Source organism: Mastacembelus armatus, chromosome 11, assembly GCF_900324485.2.
Source record: "Mastacembelus armatus chromosome 11, fMasArm1.2, whole genome shotgun sequence".
Classification (NCBI taxonomy): domain Eukaryota; kingdom Metazoa; phylum Chordata; class Actinopteri; order Synbranchiformes; family Mastacembelidae; genus Mastacembelus; species Mastacembelus armatus.
In genome coordinates, this window is record NC_046643.1 from 14,226,649 (window position 1) to 14,246,725 (window position 20,077).

The following is a 20,077-nucleotide window of genomic DNA, read 5'->3' on the forward strand; positions in this document are numbered from 1 at the left end:
GCATGTGATGTGCTGATCGTTTTTGTCCTGTACAGGTGACAGTGGGTTTAATAGACAGGTATAGGATGGCACGAGCCACGTCTCAGCCAATCACAATCCAGAGTCGAGGTCCAGTGAAACTACAGTGGCTTTAAGCTGATAACGGCTGTGAGCTGAGCTCTATATAGCTCAATGTGTCTGTAGAAATACACTGGGACTGAATCAGCTTTTGTCTGCCTTTATTCTGCAAAGTTTTCAGCAGTTGTTAGTATATAGAAGTAATTTAAAATGTTTTCCTCTTCGTTGCTCCTTTTCTATCTCACTGCTTGTTGGGGTTTGTTCGGTTCTGTTTCGGGGTCTACCGCTGTGGACGAAGCATATGGAGCTGTGGTCAGCGTCGTGTCTCCAGGACAGCGGGCTCTGACAGGGGAGTCCGTCCGCTCCCTCTTTAATATCCTGGAGAAACGTGTGCAATGCGGCGAAGTGTCGTGTGAAAAGGTAACTTTTATTAGGGTAACTGCAGACAGGTTACAGCCAGGTGGTTACGTGCAGGTGCTGTACACAGAGGTCGAGGTCCAAAAGTTATCAGGGATCTTTTTTTAAATCTCTTTTTAAAACGCAATATACATGTTTGCATAAAAAATGCGCACAAAGTTACTGTCATATAAATTGTGCCTCTTTGTGGGTCTGTAAGAATCAAGTGTCATAAATTAACGTACACTTCTTTTTTCAGACCTGGTTAAAATACTTGATATCCCCCGTTTTATGTTTGTTAAACTTATTGATTTAAAGATCCTATGATTAGTGTAGAATATTTGTTTATGGGGAGTAAGTTTCTAAGCTTGGATGCGATGCGATGCGCACCACACTTAGCGGTTATGAAACAAGTTTCTTAGTTGAGTATTTTCTCTGACGTCGCTGTCCTGACATATTTAGTGCACTGTAATCGTTATATTATTATGCTAGACACAATGCAAATGTTTATGTAATTATCTGTATTTCACCATGTCAAACCGTGACCAGTCCAGTGATTTTAACATAAGGTTAAAACTACAGATTTTTTAAAAAAATTAATAATATTTAGTTAAATTAATTAAACAATTGTTCTTAATCTTTCTGTATATCTTGGTCTAATGCAAATATTTAGTAATCAGTCACTTTGAGACTGAGTTTATAATGACATCCGAAGTGCTCATGGGAAATGCAGTTGCCTAGAGTAGTTGTAAGTTCTCTAAACTAACAGGGCAGATTTCTTAGTTCAATTTTACATATTTACCTAGAAACAGACTGAAATTAATTACTGTATTATACATATAATGTATTAGGAAACATGTAGAAAACCCCTTATCTGGGAGTGACACCAAAATTCTTGGACTTCCTACAGTCAGCTCTAATCTGCATGACTGATGTCAAACTACTCAAATGGCTGCAGGACATGAAAAACTAGGTTGGAATATAATGCTCACAATATTAATAATAAAGATTTGAAATAAAGTGATCTAGTGAGTGTTGTGAGTTACAAAGGCCTGTAACATATTATAAATTATCTGTAGTGTTGTAACAAGTAACCTGAAAGAGGTTTAATAAAATAATAAACTTTGATTGACCCACAGTAAAAGACTGGATTATCCATATTGTTTGACCTTGTCAGCTTGTGTTATGGTCACAGCCTTTGTTTCCTTGTTTGATGGTTTAGTGGCAGTTCACCCAAATGACAAGAAAAAGTGTATTTTCTCTTACCTCAGTTAATTAATTAACCATGCAAATAGATCTTTATTTTATGTACAGTGTAGGTAAATAATATTTCAGTTGTTGATCTGCGAGTTTTGTGAAATTACATCTAAAAATTCATCAGCGGCATCTATTGGTGGAAAAAAAACAAAACATTCATTATCCTGGAAAATCCACTGAACATAAATAAATAGTATATAGTATAGTTTATAGTTGCCATTTCTAGTTAAAAGTAGTACCAGTAATAATTATAATAGTTATTCACACGTAGCTTTTATTTCTGGATGTCTTTCTGTTGACATTAATCAAGTTTATAAGGTTGTTGATCCATGAAACATGTTTTCTGTGTATTTTTTTTCCTCTGGGTGAATGCTTTGTTGTCTGGGTACTTAGTGTAATCTAACAGGTGCAGTTCATCATTTGATCAATAATAACTTCGTACATGATGCCGGGGAAGGCAGAAATGATGAAACCATCAGTGTATCTCAGTTCACTCATCTTGGCGCTGGCTGCATCCTGTACCTTTATTCTCCTGGCCTGGTCTGCACAGCAATAACGCAGGGAAGGTGGAGAGAGGAGACTGAGTATTTCCTACAGAAAATCACATTTGACGACCATTACATGAATGTTCGTGAACTTCAAGCGATGCCTGAAAGGCTTCACGATTACTATGCGCCAGTATACAATGAGGTAAGTGCAATACTAGAGATGAAATAATTTGTTGACCAAAAGGAAATAATCAGTATTTGTTAATTGCCTGTTTTAAACTAATTAAAGCTGATTTGAAGTTACATTCAGGAGCTGTTAAAACTATTAATGCAACATTTATGGTTGAGTAATAAATTTCTTCTGTTGAACCTTTTTCTACTTGTCCTTCTCCCTCATCACCATGGTAACCAGAGCTGTGTTACGGCCAGTGACATCATGACAGAGGTCGTCGCATCATCGGGAGACCACAGACACAAAGTGGGTGCCGTTTTGGGCCGCATCCTCTATCACGCTCTACAAGGTCACTGCTTTGTCAGCCAGTCCCTGCCTGAGGAGCACTTCTTCCTGGACTACATTATGGACCGACTTGGGTCGAAGAATTTTACAGTCGGGGGTAAATGTCCCACACAAACACAGCAACCATGGAAACACACATGCATGCATCGAAACACTGATTAAAATTAACCCAACATGTAAGTGTGGCAACTAAAATAACCACTCAGAAATGTAAGTCAGACAGTAAGTATAAGATGCTATTTACCATATGTATACATTAAGTGTTTGGGTTTTTTTTTTTTTAATTAATAAACACTATTGTTTATCGACATGCCTCTATTTTCATTAGTCCTGTCATCAGCCAGTTACTGTAAATGTAAACCTGGAAACCTGCATCAGTCACAGGGTTGTGTGTATTTGTGCTCTACAGATTTGAGCTCTCTTATGAGCAGTCTGAACATAGGACATCACCACCACCACCAGAAGGCTGAGCGTGCTGATTACTATCACAGTGATGTAGGACAGAAGAGTGGCCATGAACGTTTGATGGGTTACGGAGGAAACACCACATGGGATCAGGTGTGTTATATATGCCAACACATACATCATATGTGAGCCAACTGCTGTTTACTGTCGTGCTTGACATAGGAAAAATTTTTATGAATTTGTACCGAATGTTTTCTTTTCTCCTCTGCCAGCGCTGTTTCTCAGCTGAAGAGCTGGTCCTGATCTATGGTCTTGCAGACAACAGCTCTGGCCTCGGCCGTTCTGACATGGCTCGGCTCAGTCCTGCGCTCGTCCAGCAGATCCTAAGCGGAGCTTGTGCAGACGTCTCAGACCCACACAAATCAGATAAGCTAACAAAGGCTGAGAGTGAGTGTGAACACTTGGTGACAGCAGCAATGACATGCTGGTCAGCGCTGACAACAATTCTACCTCCACTAGTGGACTATATTTAACATCTTTATGACCAGCACCCATGTCACTGTTCTGTCTTCCTCTCAGGATACCTCTACTCAACCATTGCAAACATGGTGATAACTCTGGCATCCATGTCTGGCATTTTATTGCTGCTGTGCACCTCATGTACGAGTGTGTTCCAGTTGTGTATCCAGTTTTGTATTAGTCTGGCTGTAGGCTCACTAACTGGAGATGCCTTACTGCACCTGCTACCGATGGTGAGTGTTTAAATGTGTGTCAAACGATTTTTAGACCACAAGCAAACTGAAAGATGGTAAAGCAAAAATGATTTTGGTAAAATAATAATGGCTTATATGTTAGTTTACCCAGCATATACTAGTTTTGGCCTCTGTGTCCAGTTTCTAGGTGTGCATTTACACTCAGACAGCAACGACAACTCACATCCCAGTGACCATGAAGAAAGTAAAGACTACATTTACAAGATTTTGGTTTTGATTGGTGGCATCTACTACTTTTACCTGATGGAAACCATTTTCTCTATGATCACATCTAAAGATAACCATCACCACAATCATATTCATAATGTGGTAAGAAAACTGCTCGCATCACACACAGCACAACATTCATAAGGCTATAAATATGGTCAAAACACACTGCTTTTACAATATTTTCCCAAAATAACACTGTCTTTTTAAGTACGGGACCTCAGTGGGATTTTCCATAGCTAAATCTTCCAAAGTAAAGTAGGTTATGAATAATATAAAATAAAGATGTGATGTGATTCAGACAGTTGGCCTAGAAATAAAACAAGCAGTTTTTCTTTGAGTATAAAATCTTTCACTGTGCCATATTGTAGTTACCTTTAATGTGCTGTGTGTTGACATTTAATTTTTAAAAATGTTTCTCAAATGCTTTTATTTTAACTGTAAACTGGAAATTCTTTTCACTACATTTACATGAATATAATCTTATACCTGTCCAATATATTGTCCCACTTTTTCAGATCGTACTTTTTTTTTTTTCCTCGAAGAGTTTTTCTTTTCCGCCAACCTTTGAGCTAAATGCAGTTTTGCCTATGACTTCTCTTTTAGGAAGAGTCAGAGCCCCACCACTGTGACCATGGCCGGGTTTTAGAGATGTATCAGCAGGAAAGAAAACAAAAAGCCAAGTCGCAGTCGGCATCAAAAGCAGACCTGGTGAGAAACATATATCACACTGCACACAATGAAACTTAAGGAGGAATGACCCACAATGGAAGCAAAGGGTTTTGAGTTGATGGAGAAAAGGGTATCCAGTTCACCTGCACAGAATAGACATATTCAGAATCAGAACAGACTTTGTCATTGTAGAAGTACATGAAATTGCTTAATTGTGTTGCCTCTCAGTGAAGTACAAATTCAACATTATTCATCCATTGAAATGTACAACAATAGTACTACAAAATGAGTCTCATTACAGCGTCCTAGAAACTGGTACAACTGCTATTTCTTGTTACACTCTTGGAAGTTTTCTCAGTGTGTATGAAAAGCCTTCAGCTAACAGTGAATAAAAAAGTAAAATGGGTAAAGCTGTGTCCAAAGACAGACACATATGTCAATAACAGGCCTTGTTACAGGATGGAGTGTATTCAGTTACATGTTGTGTAATGTATAAATTTCAGGTTGAAGGGGAAAACAATGAGAAGCCGAAAGAGTGCACCAGAGGTGAGTAAAGTTATTTAAAAACACAAAACACTGCTGGAAGAACTATTCTGATCATTTATGTTTTTTACATTTAAGTGTAAATACCCCAGTCCTGCATACAAAATGTTGCAGAAATAAAACTGCATTCTACAGATTGGCACATTTCACATATATATATATATTCTATATTCTATTATTGGATTAGAATTAATGATGCACTGTTGTTAGTCATGTTAGTGTTGCAGCTGGTAATAGTGGAGCTCATGTTAACATTTGCCTCTGAAATGAACTTAGGTTGAAGTATAAAGTAGCAGAAAATGGACATATGTGAGTAAAGTACAGTGCTTGACTAAATGTATTCAGTTCCTTCCCACCACTGGAAAGACAAGTATAATATCATCAAATTATAATATTTGAGTGGCGACTCCACCATTAACTGTAACTGTATCTGCCTCTGCAGAGCAGCGTCTCCTCCCTTACATGATAACTATTGGTGATGGGATCCACAACTTTGCGGACGGTTTGGCGTTGGGTGCGGCGTTCTCCATGTCATGGCAGTCTGGTTTGGCTACGTCAGTGGCTGTACTCTGCCACGAGCTACCACATGAGCTGGGTAAAGTCACCCAAAGGCTGGCAGCTTCCAGTTTGATCAGTTTTTTTAATAAGAGATTCCTGATCATCGTCCTGTTTTTGTTTCGACCCAGGTGATTTTGCCATTTTGCTCCACTCTGGCTTATCTGTCCGTAAGACGCTGCTTTTAAACGTGGGCTCTGCCATGGTGTCATTCATCAGCATGTACATCGCTTTGTCTGTAGCCACTGACCTCGTTGCCCAACAGTGGATAGCTGCTGTTACTGCAGGACTCTTTCTCTATGTGGGACTGGCTGATATGGTGAGTGTTTGCGTTCACAGACTATAAAAGGCTACAAATTTGCATAAGTAATACATAAATGATATACTAAGAGTATCTTAGCTTCACTCTGGACTCCATCTCTTTTTCTTTTTTCAGCTCCCCACCATCATCCATGTCAGTAACAACAGACCCTGGCTGATGTTTTTTCTACAGAACATCGGTCTCCTGAGCGGGTGGGGTATTATGTTGCTGCTGTCACTTTACGAATCGAAGATCAGTTTTTAATACAAGGACTCTGTCAAGACACATGCTTATCCACTGCTCTACCCAGATTGTAAAGTCTGTGACATCTTTGCCACTCAAATGCCTTAAACTCCAAAACCCCTTCAGCACAAATATGGTTATTTGACCATGATTCCAATGTTGTTCACTTTTACAATAGTCTCCCAGTGACTCTTCAGTGATCAATTCATTTCACTTAATCAATACAGTAGGTTGTAATTTCATTAGGTGCACCTATGGTAGAAATGGCAGAAATATTAAATATCTTCCCATGTAACACAGTCAGTCATAAGAGCTGGAAATAACACTTATCTGAGGATAAACTTAATACAAGTTGAATAAGTTGAATGTATTACTTCTATAGTTGAGTGCCTGTTAAACTGTACATATGAGTGTTTTTATAATAAAAACAAATAAATCAATAATGCTTGGGGAAAAAAACTAATTTGCTGTAACTTTTTAACCAGTTTGATGACACACACATATATTCACTCAGCAGACGTTTTACAGACATTGAAGTTACTTAATACTAAGAATAGTATCAATGCTGGACTGTTGCATGGTGAACCAGATCAGGGGCCGTATTCACTAAGCTTCCTTTTAAATTTTGTTACTAAGAGTTTGTCTTAATAACAAAATTTTTAAATATTCTTAGAATGATGACTTTGTCTAATAATTTTCCATTATGTCCTGGTAAAAATCAGTAATTCACAAAGCATCTTGGCCCTTAAGAGAGTTGGAAGGAGGACTTTCAGGAGCGTTGAGGTTTTTTTTGTTGTTTTTTTTTTTTAAACAGAATATAAAATGGCAGAGAGATGCAGAAGAAATGTTGTCCAACCTCTAAATGACAGTGAGTTAGTGTGTTTTAGTGTGTCTGTTGTTGAGTCTTCTACCTAAGCAGCAGGTGGATGAGGACTTGAAACACATTTGCACTTTGGATCCAGTGACGTAAAAACTGATTTCGTTCCCATCCCGCACTGAAAGACTAATCCAGTCGAATGCAACAATCCTGCACATGACCCTTCATGAAGGTGATAATGTTGTAATGTGTTGATACAACCGTACTCTCATGTCAGAGGATATGTTAATGTTAATATACAGTATGTATGTGTCCTTAGTCTTGCTTTATGTGTAAGGCAGGACCCGCATCTAAATTTGTCTCAAATAGAATGATCCATCCAACACTTAGGTTGTTGTAGACTGATAGTCTGAGCTGTTAAAAGCTAAATGCAAATATTACAGTATGTAGATGCTGACAGAGGAAAACTAGATTAATCTGGCGTCAGCTTTACAGACTGACATTCAGAATTTTGAACTTCTACAGTGTATTTTAAGAGGTTTTATGAGCTCTTAAAGTCATGTAACCTTACCAATAAAACACTTCACAATTACCTCTAAAGCTGGACCTTTGAGCTCCTTATACATTATATTGGCTAATACAGTTTTTACAATTCTGTTGATAGACACTGTCAGATTTCACAGGCAGAAAATTAAGATAGGTGGGTAATTTTACAGCTTCATAAAGTGTGTGTGAAGAACTTTGTCAGGCATGAATTAATGGGACTGGAAAAGATGTGAATCCATTATTTCAGTCTTACTATAACAAACTGTGTAAACTCAGTGTGTGTGTGGATCTCTTAATGAGAACAGAAAATTAGGACCAAATGTACTTCAACAAACTTCACGTTTTCTTTTCTGTTTAAATCCAGTCTGCAGCTGCCAAAGTGTCTTAACATTCCCCAGGAGTGTCTGTGGATTGTGAAACATCCAACACTAACTCCGACTTGGTGGCCCAGTTTTTCCCTGCTTCACTCACAGGTATGTGTAATCATGTGGATGTGCTCAGTTTCTACTGGGTGAAGTAACATTTTTAATCCTGAACATTGTATTTATTTTGGGGTTACGTGCCTGTAATATTCATGATATGTGATTAGTGTAGCATCTAACTCTAAATTACTCACCCGCCAAAGTTAATAGATGGTAGAAACAGCAATGGGAACTACATTTTACTCAGCCACAGACTTCCCAGAATATGTATCTATACGCTCACTGGACAGATTGCCTGACATTTTATGACATGTGATCAGAGTCCACTGTGAAAATGTAATAAGTAAAGAGGAATCTCAGACTATTACCTCAGCCGTGGAGCTGCACTACTGGTTTTTATTTTAAAGAGCATGTTATAACTGTTAGCTTGGTTAATTTACATCACAATATAATTTTAATCATAAACTTGCTATTTCAAAGAAATAGGAAATTAGCTTATGTACCTTTCTGCTGAGAATTAGAAGAAAATAAAATGAATAATATTGTTGTCATGTTCATAATATACAATGAAGCAGAGGAGACAATTAACTTGGCATAAGGACTAGATGTAGCTGGTACAATTTGTTTCACCCCGTTAATCATGATGGAATTAAGGTATTTTAATGGGTAAATTAAAATTGATTTAGTTTAACCTAAAAACCCATTAACTTTCCCCTTAATCATGATCAACTCAAACTATTTTTAGATTTTTAATGGTATTTTAGGGGGTCAATTTATTAGGATTTTTAATGTGAAAATGTAAGTGATTCAGTTTACCTTAAAACAATTTACCCATTGATCATGATGTAATTCAGCCATTTTAAAGTTAACTAAATGGTTAAATTAAGAGATTCAGTTTAACTATAAGTGGGCCGAGTGTAAGCAGCTGTTTTCAGTCGTAACTTGAGTTAGCAAATATCAGCCCCTTCTACTTTAGTGTGTAGTGATTCTGACTGTTGGGAGAGAAAAATGTAGAGTGCTACTGTTCAAAAGATGTAAATGCAAATCTGAAAATAGATTAAAAAAAACTATCCTTGTCTTCGGGCCTTTAGATGAAATAGTCCTGAGCTGTTTTAAATAAATGTTACTGAAAGACCAAGCTGAAAAAATAGATTTTATTTAATGAATGCCAACAAAGAAAAACTTTTAAAGTGATATGTACAAAACTATAATAATGTAGAAAACAAAGAATTTAACACGATGGAATATAAATAAGTGACATGATGTGAGTATGTGTGTGTATATTGGGTCAGTCACTTGATGTGGATGATCTCCTGAGTGGCCAGTCTAATGAGCTGGTTAAAGTCAAACTGGATGTACTTCCTCCAGTAGCGTCTGTCTCTGCCATAGATCTGAGCAGGATAACAAGGACTCCCTGAAAGACAGATTTCAACTTTTGAATATTCAAGTCCTTAATTGGGGAATGGATTTCATTAATGCACTTTAGAAAGGGTCCAGATAAGAGGTTTTGGAAGAAATACTCCTGAATAATTTCTTTTGTCAATCCTGGGAGATAGTTTAGGGTCTTGGACATTATCAATTATTATCTGTTCAAACCTGTGTTTGAGGCTTGTTTTAGGGTTATAGTTAAAATTAGGTTAGAACCTAGAAAATGCAGTTTGTCAATGAGTGTCCTCACAGAGATAGAAATACAATTATATGTATATATAGCCTATATGTGTTTGTGTCTCTAACCGTGACAACATGTTTATGTGCTCTCACCTATGCCATGCAGGATTCTAGCAATAGCTCTTCCAGAAAACTTCTCATCACTTCGGGTGGAAAGAAAGCTCCTGATGTCTGCTCTGATCTGATTTTCCCAGTCCAGCAGCTACAAGCAAATAGGCAAGTAAATATAATATTCATAGTATCCCAGACACAGGACATATATACAACTAACACGGCTGATAATCATTGCGTGTGTTACCTTATACTTGTCCAGCTCCTCGATGTCCACTGGTTTGAGTGTGTGGTCACGGTCTCGCCTCTTGTCAAAATACTCAGAGAGAAGGTCTTTCAGTTGCAGACTGCGACTCTCATCCAAGTCATCTATGCAGGACAGTACGCTTTGGAAAGCAACGCTGCCAAACAACACACAAAGTAAATATAAATGTTTTATTCACCTCACCAAATATAACTTATCTTGCCTTCATCTGTGAAACGAACTGAGCATCTTGTCCAGCAGACATAGGCAACCCATGTTCCTTGAGGACACTCAAAGTGATCTGGATCTTAATGTTTTTCCACCAGTGTGAAAATAAACCTGCACTGAAAATGGCTGAGTTTTAAAAAGTGTGTACCTCTTGAAGGCCTTGAAGCAGGCGGTCAGCTGGTAGAGCTGTGTTCTCTCTTGATCCTGCACTCGACTGTGGAGGAACCAACAAACTCTGTCCATCTCGTCAGCAGTGAGATCCCCATAGGACCGGAAGTAGAAAGACGGGGAGGAGAATTCAACAAGCACGCCACTGCGTCCACCACCTGAAATAGTCGATTTAACTTTGGAGCAGGACGCCACAATGGCTACCAGTTAAACTGCACTGATCTAACTATGACATTTGCAAACAAACCTCTATCAGTGCTCCACTGCAGTTGTCTGAGTCCTCTCTTCACGAGAGGAAGCTGCCATCCCATAGTGTCTGCAACCTCGACAACATCAAACTCCAGATGGTCACACGTCTCCACTCGCTCGCCTGCCATCCGTCTTCTGGCCAGAACCACAGCAACTGGAGGACAGCTGTGAGGAAGAAGTGGTTCCAAATATAATAAAACAAACCTCAACTTTGAACAGTATTTTTTCAGCTGTCTGATTCTGTTAAACATTAAAACCAACAAACATTTCATACATTTTGGTGATTTTCTGTAGCTGCCTTGGTCCGTCATAGCAGCTGACTTTACACACAGACAAGGTCGGGTGGAGCAGTTCAACAAAGCGCTGGGGATGCAGCTCCAGATAGCAGAGCAGTGTCTCCACGCCTGAAACAAACGCACACACAAAGAGGTAAGTAACAGTTGTAATGAAATATTTTTAATATGAATTTTGTTGAAACTGTTTGTCCTGTTTGCATTTTTTTGCCCAGAACATTTTGTCCTGAACTGAAGAGCTGACCTACTAATTAGTTTCTTTCCCATACAGCTGCTATGCACTCCCAGGTACAGAAACTGGCTTGAACTGGCATTAGCCCAACCTGAGGTTAGGGAGTGCAGCAGTAAAACTCATAAAGCTTACTATGCCCTCTTACTTCTTGTCTCACTCCTACAGACTGCTTGCACTCGATGAATGCAAAGAATGTAACTCAAAGGCATTTTCCTAGTCTGCATCTTTATTTCAGATCTCACTGTAGAACAGATGACCACTACATATCCCACAGCACAGTGTTTTGTAAATAGCTGTTTTACAGCTTTTCTCGTTTTCAGTGGCACTAACTTTTATATTTGTTTGCTCTTTTTTATTATGTCTCCTTGTTCTGTTTGACAAATCATTACTCAAAGAAGGCATGTAGAAGTGTCTTTTGTATGATGTAGGCACCAAGCTGTTTTCTTTGTGTTTTCACTGAAGTTCTGCTTTACTTATTCCCTTTATTGTCTTAGTGTGTTTCCACTTACCTTCCTCTGTGATGTCCAGAGCCTCGACGGTTTCCTGGATGGGAATTGCTCTTTCATGGGTGTGACACACTCTCTCTCTGGGCCAATCACTGCTGTCTTCTTCACCTTCCTCCTGGTGTTTGACTGGACCATCAGCTCCCACATCTTTAGCTGCCTGTTCTTTCTTCCTCTCCTCCTTTCCTTTTTCTTCACCCATATCGTCTTGGAGGGGCAGCTTAACCACACATAGCTTATGAACGTCACTTTTTCAATATCCTTATTTGCGTCACTATTGGCTGCATTTATACTGGTTTAAAAAGTAAGAACAAACATAGAGATTTCAAAACCATTTTCCCTTTTGAAATACCTGTGCTGCATTAGCTTCTGGTTCGTCTCTATGTGTGATGTTCTGCTGAGTGTCAGGGTTCAAGCTGCTCTCCTGATCACACACATCCATCATCTCCAATAGCTCAGAGTCTTCAATGTCCTAGACACATAGATGGACACTTTTTTTTTTTTTAACTTCATGGAAGGGGTTTAGCTTGAGTGGACTAAAGAAACATTTCTTGGAACAGCAGAAAAAAAACCAGACAAATTACCTCTAAAAGTTCCTGTTGTTTCTGGTGTATCTGTTTACATTTGCATGGAGGGAAAACTTTCTGGACCAGCCTCTTTACAGTGTAGTAGTCCACTGTGTCTGCATAAATGTGACGCCGGAGCTCGTGGAGGTCCCCACCCTAAACAGACACTCGGTAAATAAATTTAGAATCGAAACCTTGGATAAATTTGCAAAACACGCTCTCCTAAATAAGTTAACATTGCTGTGGTCAAGTTCAAGATAACAAATCTTGCAGCATAGACCAGGTTTGTTCATAAATGGCTGAAGTCTCACCTCAGGGTCAAGAAAGAGGTGACAGTGTGCAGGCTCTCCGTCTCTCCCTGCTCTCCCAATCTCCTGAACGTAGCTCTCAAAGCTCTACAAAAACAATAACTGAAAATGAGTTCTCAAAAGGGATTCACCAAATGACATTTTCAATTCACGTGTTAACTTTATGATTGTTACATGCACAGGTCAGACATTACGAAGAATAATGTAGAGCCAGCGCTTCAGAAGAATTAATCTAGTATACCCACCTTAGGCATGTTGTAATGGATGATACCCCGGACATCAGATTTATCGAGGCCCATGCCAAACGCCACTGTGGCCACCACAATTCTGAGCTCCCCGCACATGAAGTTGTTCTGGACGCGACGACGCTCTGATGCCGATAGGCCGGCATGGTATGACTCAGCCTGCCATTTCAGCGGTTTGCGAATCTTCTTCCTTGCTTAATATAGAAAAATAATAGATGAGAGAAAATGTTAAGTGAGAGAAGGTTAACATGTCATGAATTATATGGTTTTTGACTTATCTAATTTACCAATTTTCTATGATCAGTCAGGTTGTAGGTTAAAATGTCAAGTCTGATATAGCAATTTTACATTTTACCTCTAGCATTTTTTTTTTTTTTATCTCTCTCCGTTTTAGTTACATCCACATTATTCCACCCTTACCCAGCTCTTTCTTCCTCTGCCCTACAGGGTTGTTTTGGGTCTGGTTGCTGTTGTTTTGGTGGTTTTCTTTAACCAGCACACCCTGCAGGCAGGTCCTGAGCAGCGCCGCTACACGAACTGTCTCCTCCCTTCTGGTGCAGTAGACGATGATGGAGTCCAGACAACCAAAACGATCACCTTTCAACAGGGACACTAAAGCCTTAAAATAGAGACAGGGAAGACAGAGCAGGAGTGAGCAAATATCTTCCGGCAGAACCAATAGGCTTCTAAAAAGGTAAGGAAGAGACACCAGTAGCCAGGTTGAAGCTTGGATGTGAAAATCTATACATTTATACAGAACTGCTGTAAATCTAGGAGCTGAATTGTAATTATGCTTTGTGTTAGACACATACAGCACATATGAATCATCACACCTGATCCTTCTCTCTGTCCACAGACACAGTCAGATGCAGGTTGGGAGGCACTGCTGCAGATCGGACTGCTATGCCATCTTGATCATTGATGTCCAGGTGTCGAGCAATGTCCAGAGCAGTGGAAAGTGTGGCTGTAGCAGTAAGTCCCAGTAAGCACTGCACTCCCAAACGCTCCCTTAGTACCTACAAACATACAGACCTTCACACATACTGTTCTGCGATACCTATTATACTACAACAATAACAATACTCACAATTAGCTGCTGACTTACTAAATAATACTATGACAATACTATGACACACACATAATTAGTAACCCACCTTACAGAGCCTTAGGTAGCAAGGTCTGAAGTTGTGTGACCACTCAGAGACACAGTGAGCTTCGTCTATGCAAGCAAAGGCCACAGGGGGGAGCTCCTGAGCTGAGGGAAGACACCCTGACCCTGAACCTCCTCCACCAACCAAAGCCTCCGGGGAGAGGAGCAACACACACACCTGACCTGACTTCACCTGGAGAAACAGGAGAGGAGAGCATACAGTCTGGGATGAAAATACTACTCAGGGTATGACAGTTTTCATTCAAGCTGAGATTTCTCTTGAGCTTAAACTGTGTTGCTGTACTATCAGAACACCTCCATGCATGAAAAATCTAACAAAATCCATCACAACTGGACCAACTCCATCTTGTTTGACTGCTCTACTGGAGAGACTCTTATGTGTGTTACCTTTTCTACTGCAGCTTCTCTCTGTTTCATTGTCATGTTGGAGTGGATACAGGCTGCCTTCAGCTTGGCTGGCAGGCCAGACAGCTGGAAACACACGAGAGACATTTACAGAAAAAAAACTTCGTCACTGTTCAAATAGGACAAGTGTATTTGCTCTGCGCACTTGAGTCAGCAACAGCAGAATGTTACTTGATTTCTTCATTTTGTCTTAATCACCTGATCATCCATCAATGAGACAAGCGGTGAAATGACCAGTGTGATGCATTTTGATCGCTGAGCATACAGGTAGGCAGGGAGCTGATAGCACAGCGATTTACCCATCCCAGTTGACAACACCACGAGGGTAGAGAGACCTAAAGAAAGGCGAGAGGATGAAACAGAAAAACATCACAGATTTACATGTATATCATTACAGATATACATGCAGAAAGAAATGGTGGGTTTGTGTGTTCACACCTGAGAGAATCCTCATAATGGCCTCTTCCTGTCCCGGTCTAAATGACTGATAGCCAAGGTCTCTCAGAGCTTCATACACCTCTGTGGGCGTTGCTAAACATACATACACAGACAAAAAAAAAAAAACAAAACTGAGTAAATCTTGGTTTATTTTTATTCAACCTGCTTTTGCAAATACAGCACTAATATGTTTACCTTGGACTTTCCCATCATCTGTGACAGGATAAAGTGGCTCCATTGGTGGTGGAGGAGCAGGGCGTTCATAGTCAGGACGAATCACATTCAACAACACCTCATCTTTATCTTTACGATCCGCCTCATTTTCTTGGTGCGACTGCTCCTCTTTCACACTGGGAGATGATACTGAAACAACAGCACATCAGGATCAACACAAACAAAACTTTATAAACATTAAATATTTGTCAGTAAGTAAAAATCAAAAAAATATCTATACCTGCCTGCATGCATTATTCATTAAAGAACAACTTGAAAAATGAAATTATTTATTTATATAGACAATAATTTCCACATGTGTACCCAGCAGCTCAGGGCGCAGTGTTCCCGTTGCCCTGGCAACTTCTTCCAGAGTTGGTAGTTCAAACGGCTCCTCTTCAGCAGACTGGTCCTCAGAAACAGGAGGTGGAGGTGCTATAGAATAAATAAATAATGTGCTGTTTATCCCCATCAACACGGAGGTAGTAGTTTTAATAAAGACAAATATATTTCAGATAACCAGCAAAAATTGTTGATCTCCTATATCTAAGGTTACTTGCCACAGTAGTTTACATAGATAATTTTGTATTGTGTATGTGCCTGTATTACCTGTATTACCTAGTCCCTTGCAGTTGATGGCCCAGTGTCCAGTCCCCCCACACCTGTAGCAGGTGTCACCCTGTCGACTGAGCCCCCCTCTGAAGCCTCCTCTCCTTCCTCTGCCAAAATATCCACCACCTCCACCAAAACGTTCACCTTTGAGCTGGAACTTCTGCATGTACAACTGAATCACATACAGAGACATTTTTGTTACTTGGTTAATTGGTATTAAATTTTCTGGGACAAAATTGAACGTGAATTCCTCACAAGGATGGTGATGTGACACCTTTTTAATAGGACAGTCCTGCATACATACAGGCAAAAATACAGGACACAAAACCTACCTGTTTGCGTAGAGCGATACCTCTAAGTGCATATCCTTTGACATGAGATTTTTTCTTCAAATTTATCTTCACAAAGTTTCCCTCCGCACCTTTCATGGCTCTGTCAAATGAAAGAAGGAATTTACACAGGCTACAGTATCCTCTAGCATTTTGCAGCCTTGAGGACATGAATAATCTTACCTGGCTCTGACATCCTGAGTCTGACACATTTTCTTAGTTACAAATTCCTCTTCTATTTCTCCTAACAAGTTCTCCTGGGGAACCTTGACAGAAATAATACTATGTGTGATCATCTTCACTTAATACTTTTGTACAAAATAACATAAAATACCATAAAGTATGCATTGCATTATGTTCACTTACCTTTTTGGGTACCTTGGTTTCTTTCTCCTCTTCTCCCTCTCCATCTTTATCTCCCTTACTCTTGCCTCTCTTTTTCTTCTCCCCTCCTTTAGCTGGACCATTTACATTGCAGTTTTCATCTTTTTTTCTGACACTCCTCCTCTTCTTTTTCACTCCCTCCTCTATTGTCTCTCCCTCCATTTCCTGCCCCTCTCTCTGCCTCTTCCACCCTTTTTTTGTTGTAGCTTTGGTTTTGGCACTAGTCTCACCATCATCTTCAGGCATCAGCCCTCGTTCCATTTCCTCACTTCCCTTCCTTTTCACTCTTTCTCTCCATCCTTTACTTTTTCCAGAAGGATGCTGAGGAGGTGCACTATCATCGTTGTTTTCTCTTCCTAACTCTTCTGGCCCTCTTTCTCCATCGTCTTCTATTTTTCCGTTTTCTGCTCTTTCATTTGCTTGTATTTCTCCTACTGTTTCTCTTTCCCTTTCTCTTGCTTTTCCTTCCTCTATATCTACCTCCCGGTTACCTGCTCCAGGCCTCTCCTCTGCACCCATCTCTCCAAACACCTGACACCTCTCTAGCCACTTCCTATCAACAAAACTCAGCCTGGTGGCAGGAGACGGCCTTCCTCCAATTCCTTTACCCCCATTTCCTCCTCTGAAACCTCCAAGAACCTGTGGACTTCCTCTCAGGCCAACTGATGTGCCATCACCTGCAAAACCTATATCACGATGTGGTGTTGATAATGTTTCAGCATCTTCTGTTGTGTCTCCTGAAGCTCCTATACTTTGATTTAACTTTCCTGTGGCTCCTACATTTTCTCCTATAGTTCCAACACTACATGGAGATAATGACAACAAGGAGGAAGATGTTTTGGCTTGAGAAGGAGTTAAGCCAGAGGTATTTTGCAACTGTGCACTAATGCCTTTACTAATACTATCACTGCTATTCTTATCATTACTACCACTAGCAGCACCAGCAGGTTCATCATTAGACTCCCCGACAGGTTCAAACGGTGCAAACGGCTCTTCTGGCTCCACTGCATGAAGGATCTTTGAAGCCAGGGACGCCAGGCAAGTCTTAACTCTTGTGTAAACAAAGAAACAATTACAAGGAACGCTAACACAAAACATCTATAGGCCACGTCTACTCAGTCTTTTTTAACTGTTTTATATTGATATCAACAGTTAAGAGGCTGCTGTCAATAAGGGGAACAGGGCTGGGATGCACAAGTCATTAAAACAAAGTAAAAGACATTTCAGTATTCACTTCTTAATTTCCAATTAAAAAAAAAAACTATGATAGAAGACTTAGTTTTAAAATGGAAACATTTCCTAAAAAATATTAAATATTCTATACAGATAAAAAGTTGCAAATAGTTCAAATATTTGACAAAAAAAAGCTGCTGTATAATTATTATTATTATAATTATCAGTGAATAATGCAATTATAATATGCAGTTATCATTTACATACTTGAATTACCTTGGTGAGAAGGGGCTGCCTTCAGGGAAAGTGGAACTTGTCTTGGCAGTGGTTAGACCAGCAACAGGGATCTTTGTCTGTCCACACTGTTCATCTTTTAAGGTGTTTAGAGGTATCCGACCTGGAAGGGTGGATTTTTTCAGAGAGGCAGGTCTCTCCTGGAGTAACAAAAGGAAATCATAGCAATTATACTAAAATCTAAGTAATTATCATTATTGTGACCAGTCCATCATTAAGAAAATGTCTTTACAGGTACAGTGTGCCTCACCTTACTGAGTCCAACCAGGTTGTTTTTCAGTTTCATTCCATAATATTGTGCAGAAGCCTTGAGACTGTCTCTGTCCTGGGATGTCGGTCTGGGAAAAGACGCTGGCAGCAAACTGCGATTCAGATGTGCACCCCAACAATCTGACTCCTGCATAAACAAGCAACACACAGACAAAGATAAAGAATGAGAATGAATTGAATAAAGAAAGATCTAAGAGTATGAGATGTATGGAGAGAAACTGTGGTAGAAAATAAATTATGTGGGGGCTGATTTATTATTATCATTCAGACTTTAGCAGAAGACTAGTTATTTAACTTGTCTGTACTGATACGCTCTCAAGTCTCCTCTGTATTTATACACAAAAACAGACAGTTTTCCTAAAGTACCTTCTGTGCTGTGTCGACCTCAGCTGTAGTTTTTGACTCCTGAGTAGGACCGCCACCTGCATCGCTGCTGCTGCTGCTGCTGCTGCTGCTATCTTTGGCCTGTTTCAAACTGCGATACTCTTTATACAGCTCTGGGAAAAAAAGACACAGTGATTTTCTTCTGTCCCTGAACAGATGAATTTTGCTACAGTGTGATTAGATGTCACCATCAAGGCAATGTATTCATTCATTATCTTTATCTCTTTTGCAATTTATGGGCAGTACTCACTCCTGGTCTCTTCTGGCGCTTGGTCGATGTCCTCCTATAAATAAAAGAATATTACAATATTTTATTATTACCAAGAGCTAAAGAAATTTACTTCAAATGAATTAATATATATCAGCAAACTCATTAGTTTAAGGGTTCATTTTGAGAGTATTGTCCCTTTAAGTGATACAGATTCTTTTCTTGTCATTCCCAACTCTAACAGAAACAAATGGAAGAATGACATAAACAAAATATGTTGGATTCAATTGCATGTATAGATGTAATGTATAGAAGCTGGAAAAGTGGGAGAAATGCATGATAAAAATAACCATAATGAAAGAACAATATAAAACACGATATGGGTTTAAAAAAATGTTATTGCATTGTTTCCCAGCTGTAGCTGGCTAACTAGCTTACATGCTAACACGTAACGTTAGTTAAATCACCTTGTCCGGTTTCCTCCGGTGCTGTTTGACAAAACTCTGCTCCCACCGTTTGAGCAGAAGCTTCACCTGGTTGTAGCGATCCATGTCTGCAGGGTCGACTAAAACTTTGACGCTCCTCTAAAGTTGTGTCGATGCAAACATCATTTAGGATAAGACGTCAGGGCAAACATACGGCAACAACAAGCTAGCTTACGTTATTAGCGTGTTTTTGGTCGCATTTCTACAATTTCAGAGGCGAAAACTGTTGTTTCACCGACGAAAAACGCACATTGTAGTGACTTAATCACATTAGATAAAGTCCTTCCGCTGTGTGTTATTTACAAGTTTCCCGCGCCGGAAAAATAACAGCTTGTGTTGCCAGGTTACCTTCTATATCCCCCAATTTCCAATTTAAATGATTTATTTAGGATTTTATTGACGAGATGAAAATCACATAGCAACGATGAACATAAAATGATGATAGATAAAAGCAGTGGTCAGTATAATAGTTGTAGATCACTTAAACATATATTGTTTTGAATGAATTAATGCCGGAAACCCGGTCCTGTCGTAGAAGCACTTCCTCTTTGCTCCCCACAAACACCGCCTCCTTCATTAAAGGGACAGGGACCCAACATGCTGTTTCATAAAATACCCAAAATACAAACAACCAGTGCTTATTGCTTAAATCATGGTGCTGATGTTTTGTAGCAGTGATGTTTTGGCTATTGGTATCTGTCAATATGTAAAAAATCTAACATACACACGTTTTAATAATTTTCATATCCAGTCATTA

The 20,077-nt window shown here is 39.4% G+C and overlaps 2 protein-coding genes across 3 annotated transcripts; one reads left to right on the forward strand and one right to left on the reverse strand.

Annotated features, from left to right (window-relative positions):
- The first annotated feature begins 267 nt into the window (after positions 1–267).
- Positions 268–6,591, forward strand: slc39a4 (solute carrier family 39 member 4). Its single transcript, XM_026300557.1, has 12 exons — positions 268–477; positions 2,104–2,400; positions 2,611–2,812; positions 3,125–3,273; positions 3,393–3,567; positions 3,700–3,872; positions 4,014–4,202; positions 4,707–4,811; positions 5,276–5,318; positions 5,758–5,910; positions 6,002–6,189; positions 6,307–6,591. Exons 1-12 carry the CDS (start codon positions 268–270, stop codon positions 6,433–6,435), a joined length of 2,013 nt encoding a protein of 670 aa, XP_026156342.1. The 3' UTR covers positions 6,436–6,591.
- Positions 6,592–9,339: 2,748 nt separating this feature from the next.
- Positions 9,340–19,658, reverse strand: recql4 (RecQ helicase-like 4). Of its 2 annotated transcripts, none has more exons than XM_026299532.2 (28): positions 19,303–19,657; positions 18,878–18,911; positions 18,610–18,740; positions 18,224–18,370; positions 17,956–18,113; positions 16,489–17,557; positions 16,306–16,388; positions 16,126–16,225; positions 15,791–15,965; positions 15,506–15,616; positions 15,164–15,331; positions 14,969–15,061; positions 14,729–14,865; positions 14,513–14,596; positions 14,109–14,297; positions 13,788–13,970; positions 13,375–13,573; positions 12,955–13,148; positions 12,713–12,796; positions 12,420–12,557; positions 12,188–12,307; positions 11,842–12,055; positions 11,082–11,211; positions 10,806–10,972; positions 10,539–10,716; positions 10,166–10,319; positions 9,961–10,069; positions 9,340–9,613 (listed from the first exon to the last, which is right to left on the reverse strand). In XM_026299532.2, exons 1-28 carry the CDS (start codon positions 19,384–19,386, stop codon positions 9,492–9,494), a joined length of 4,755 nt encoding a protein of 1,584 aa, XP_026155317.1. In that variant the 5' UTR covers positions 19,387–19,657; the 3' UTR covers positions 9,340–9,491. The 2 variants fall into 2 exon arrangements, with proteins under 2 accessions (XP_026155317.1, XP_026155318.1); XM_026299533.2 differs by having other exon boundaries at positions 9,492–9,613; positions 15,800–15,965; positions 19,303–19,658.
- Between the last annotated feature and the right edge of the window lie 419 nt (positions 19,659–20,077).

Coding starts and splice junctions, on each gene's coding strand:
- slc39a4 (XM_026300557.1), top strand. CDS start 268: ATGTTTTCCTCTTCGTTGCTCCTTTTCTATCTCACTGCTTGTTGGGGT. Junction 478..2,103: donor GCGAAGTGTCGTGTGAAAAG/GTAACTTTTATT, acceptor CTGGGTACTTAG/TGTAATCTAACAGGTGCAGT. Junction 2,813..3,124: donor GAAGAATTTTACAGTCGGGG/GTAAATGTCCCA, acceptor TGTGCTCTACAG/ATTTGAGCTCTCTTATGAGC.
- recql4 (XM_026299532.2), bottom strand. CDS start 19,386: ATGGATCGCTACAACCAGGTGAAGCTTCTGCTCAAACGGTGGGAGCAG. Junction 13,574..13,787: donor TGGACAGAGAGAAGGATCAG/GTGTGATGATTC, acceptor CTCTATTTTAAG/GCTTTAGTGTCCCTGTTGAA. Junction 10,973..11,081: donor CTACAGAAAATCACCAAAAT/GTATGAAATGTT, acceptor TCTTCCTCACAG/CTGTCCTCCAGTTGCTGTGG.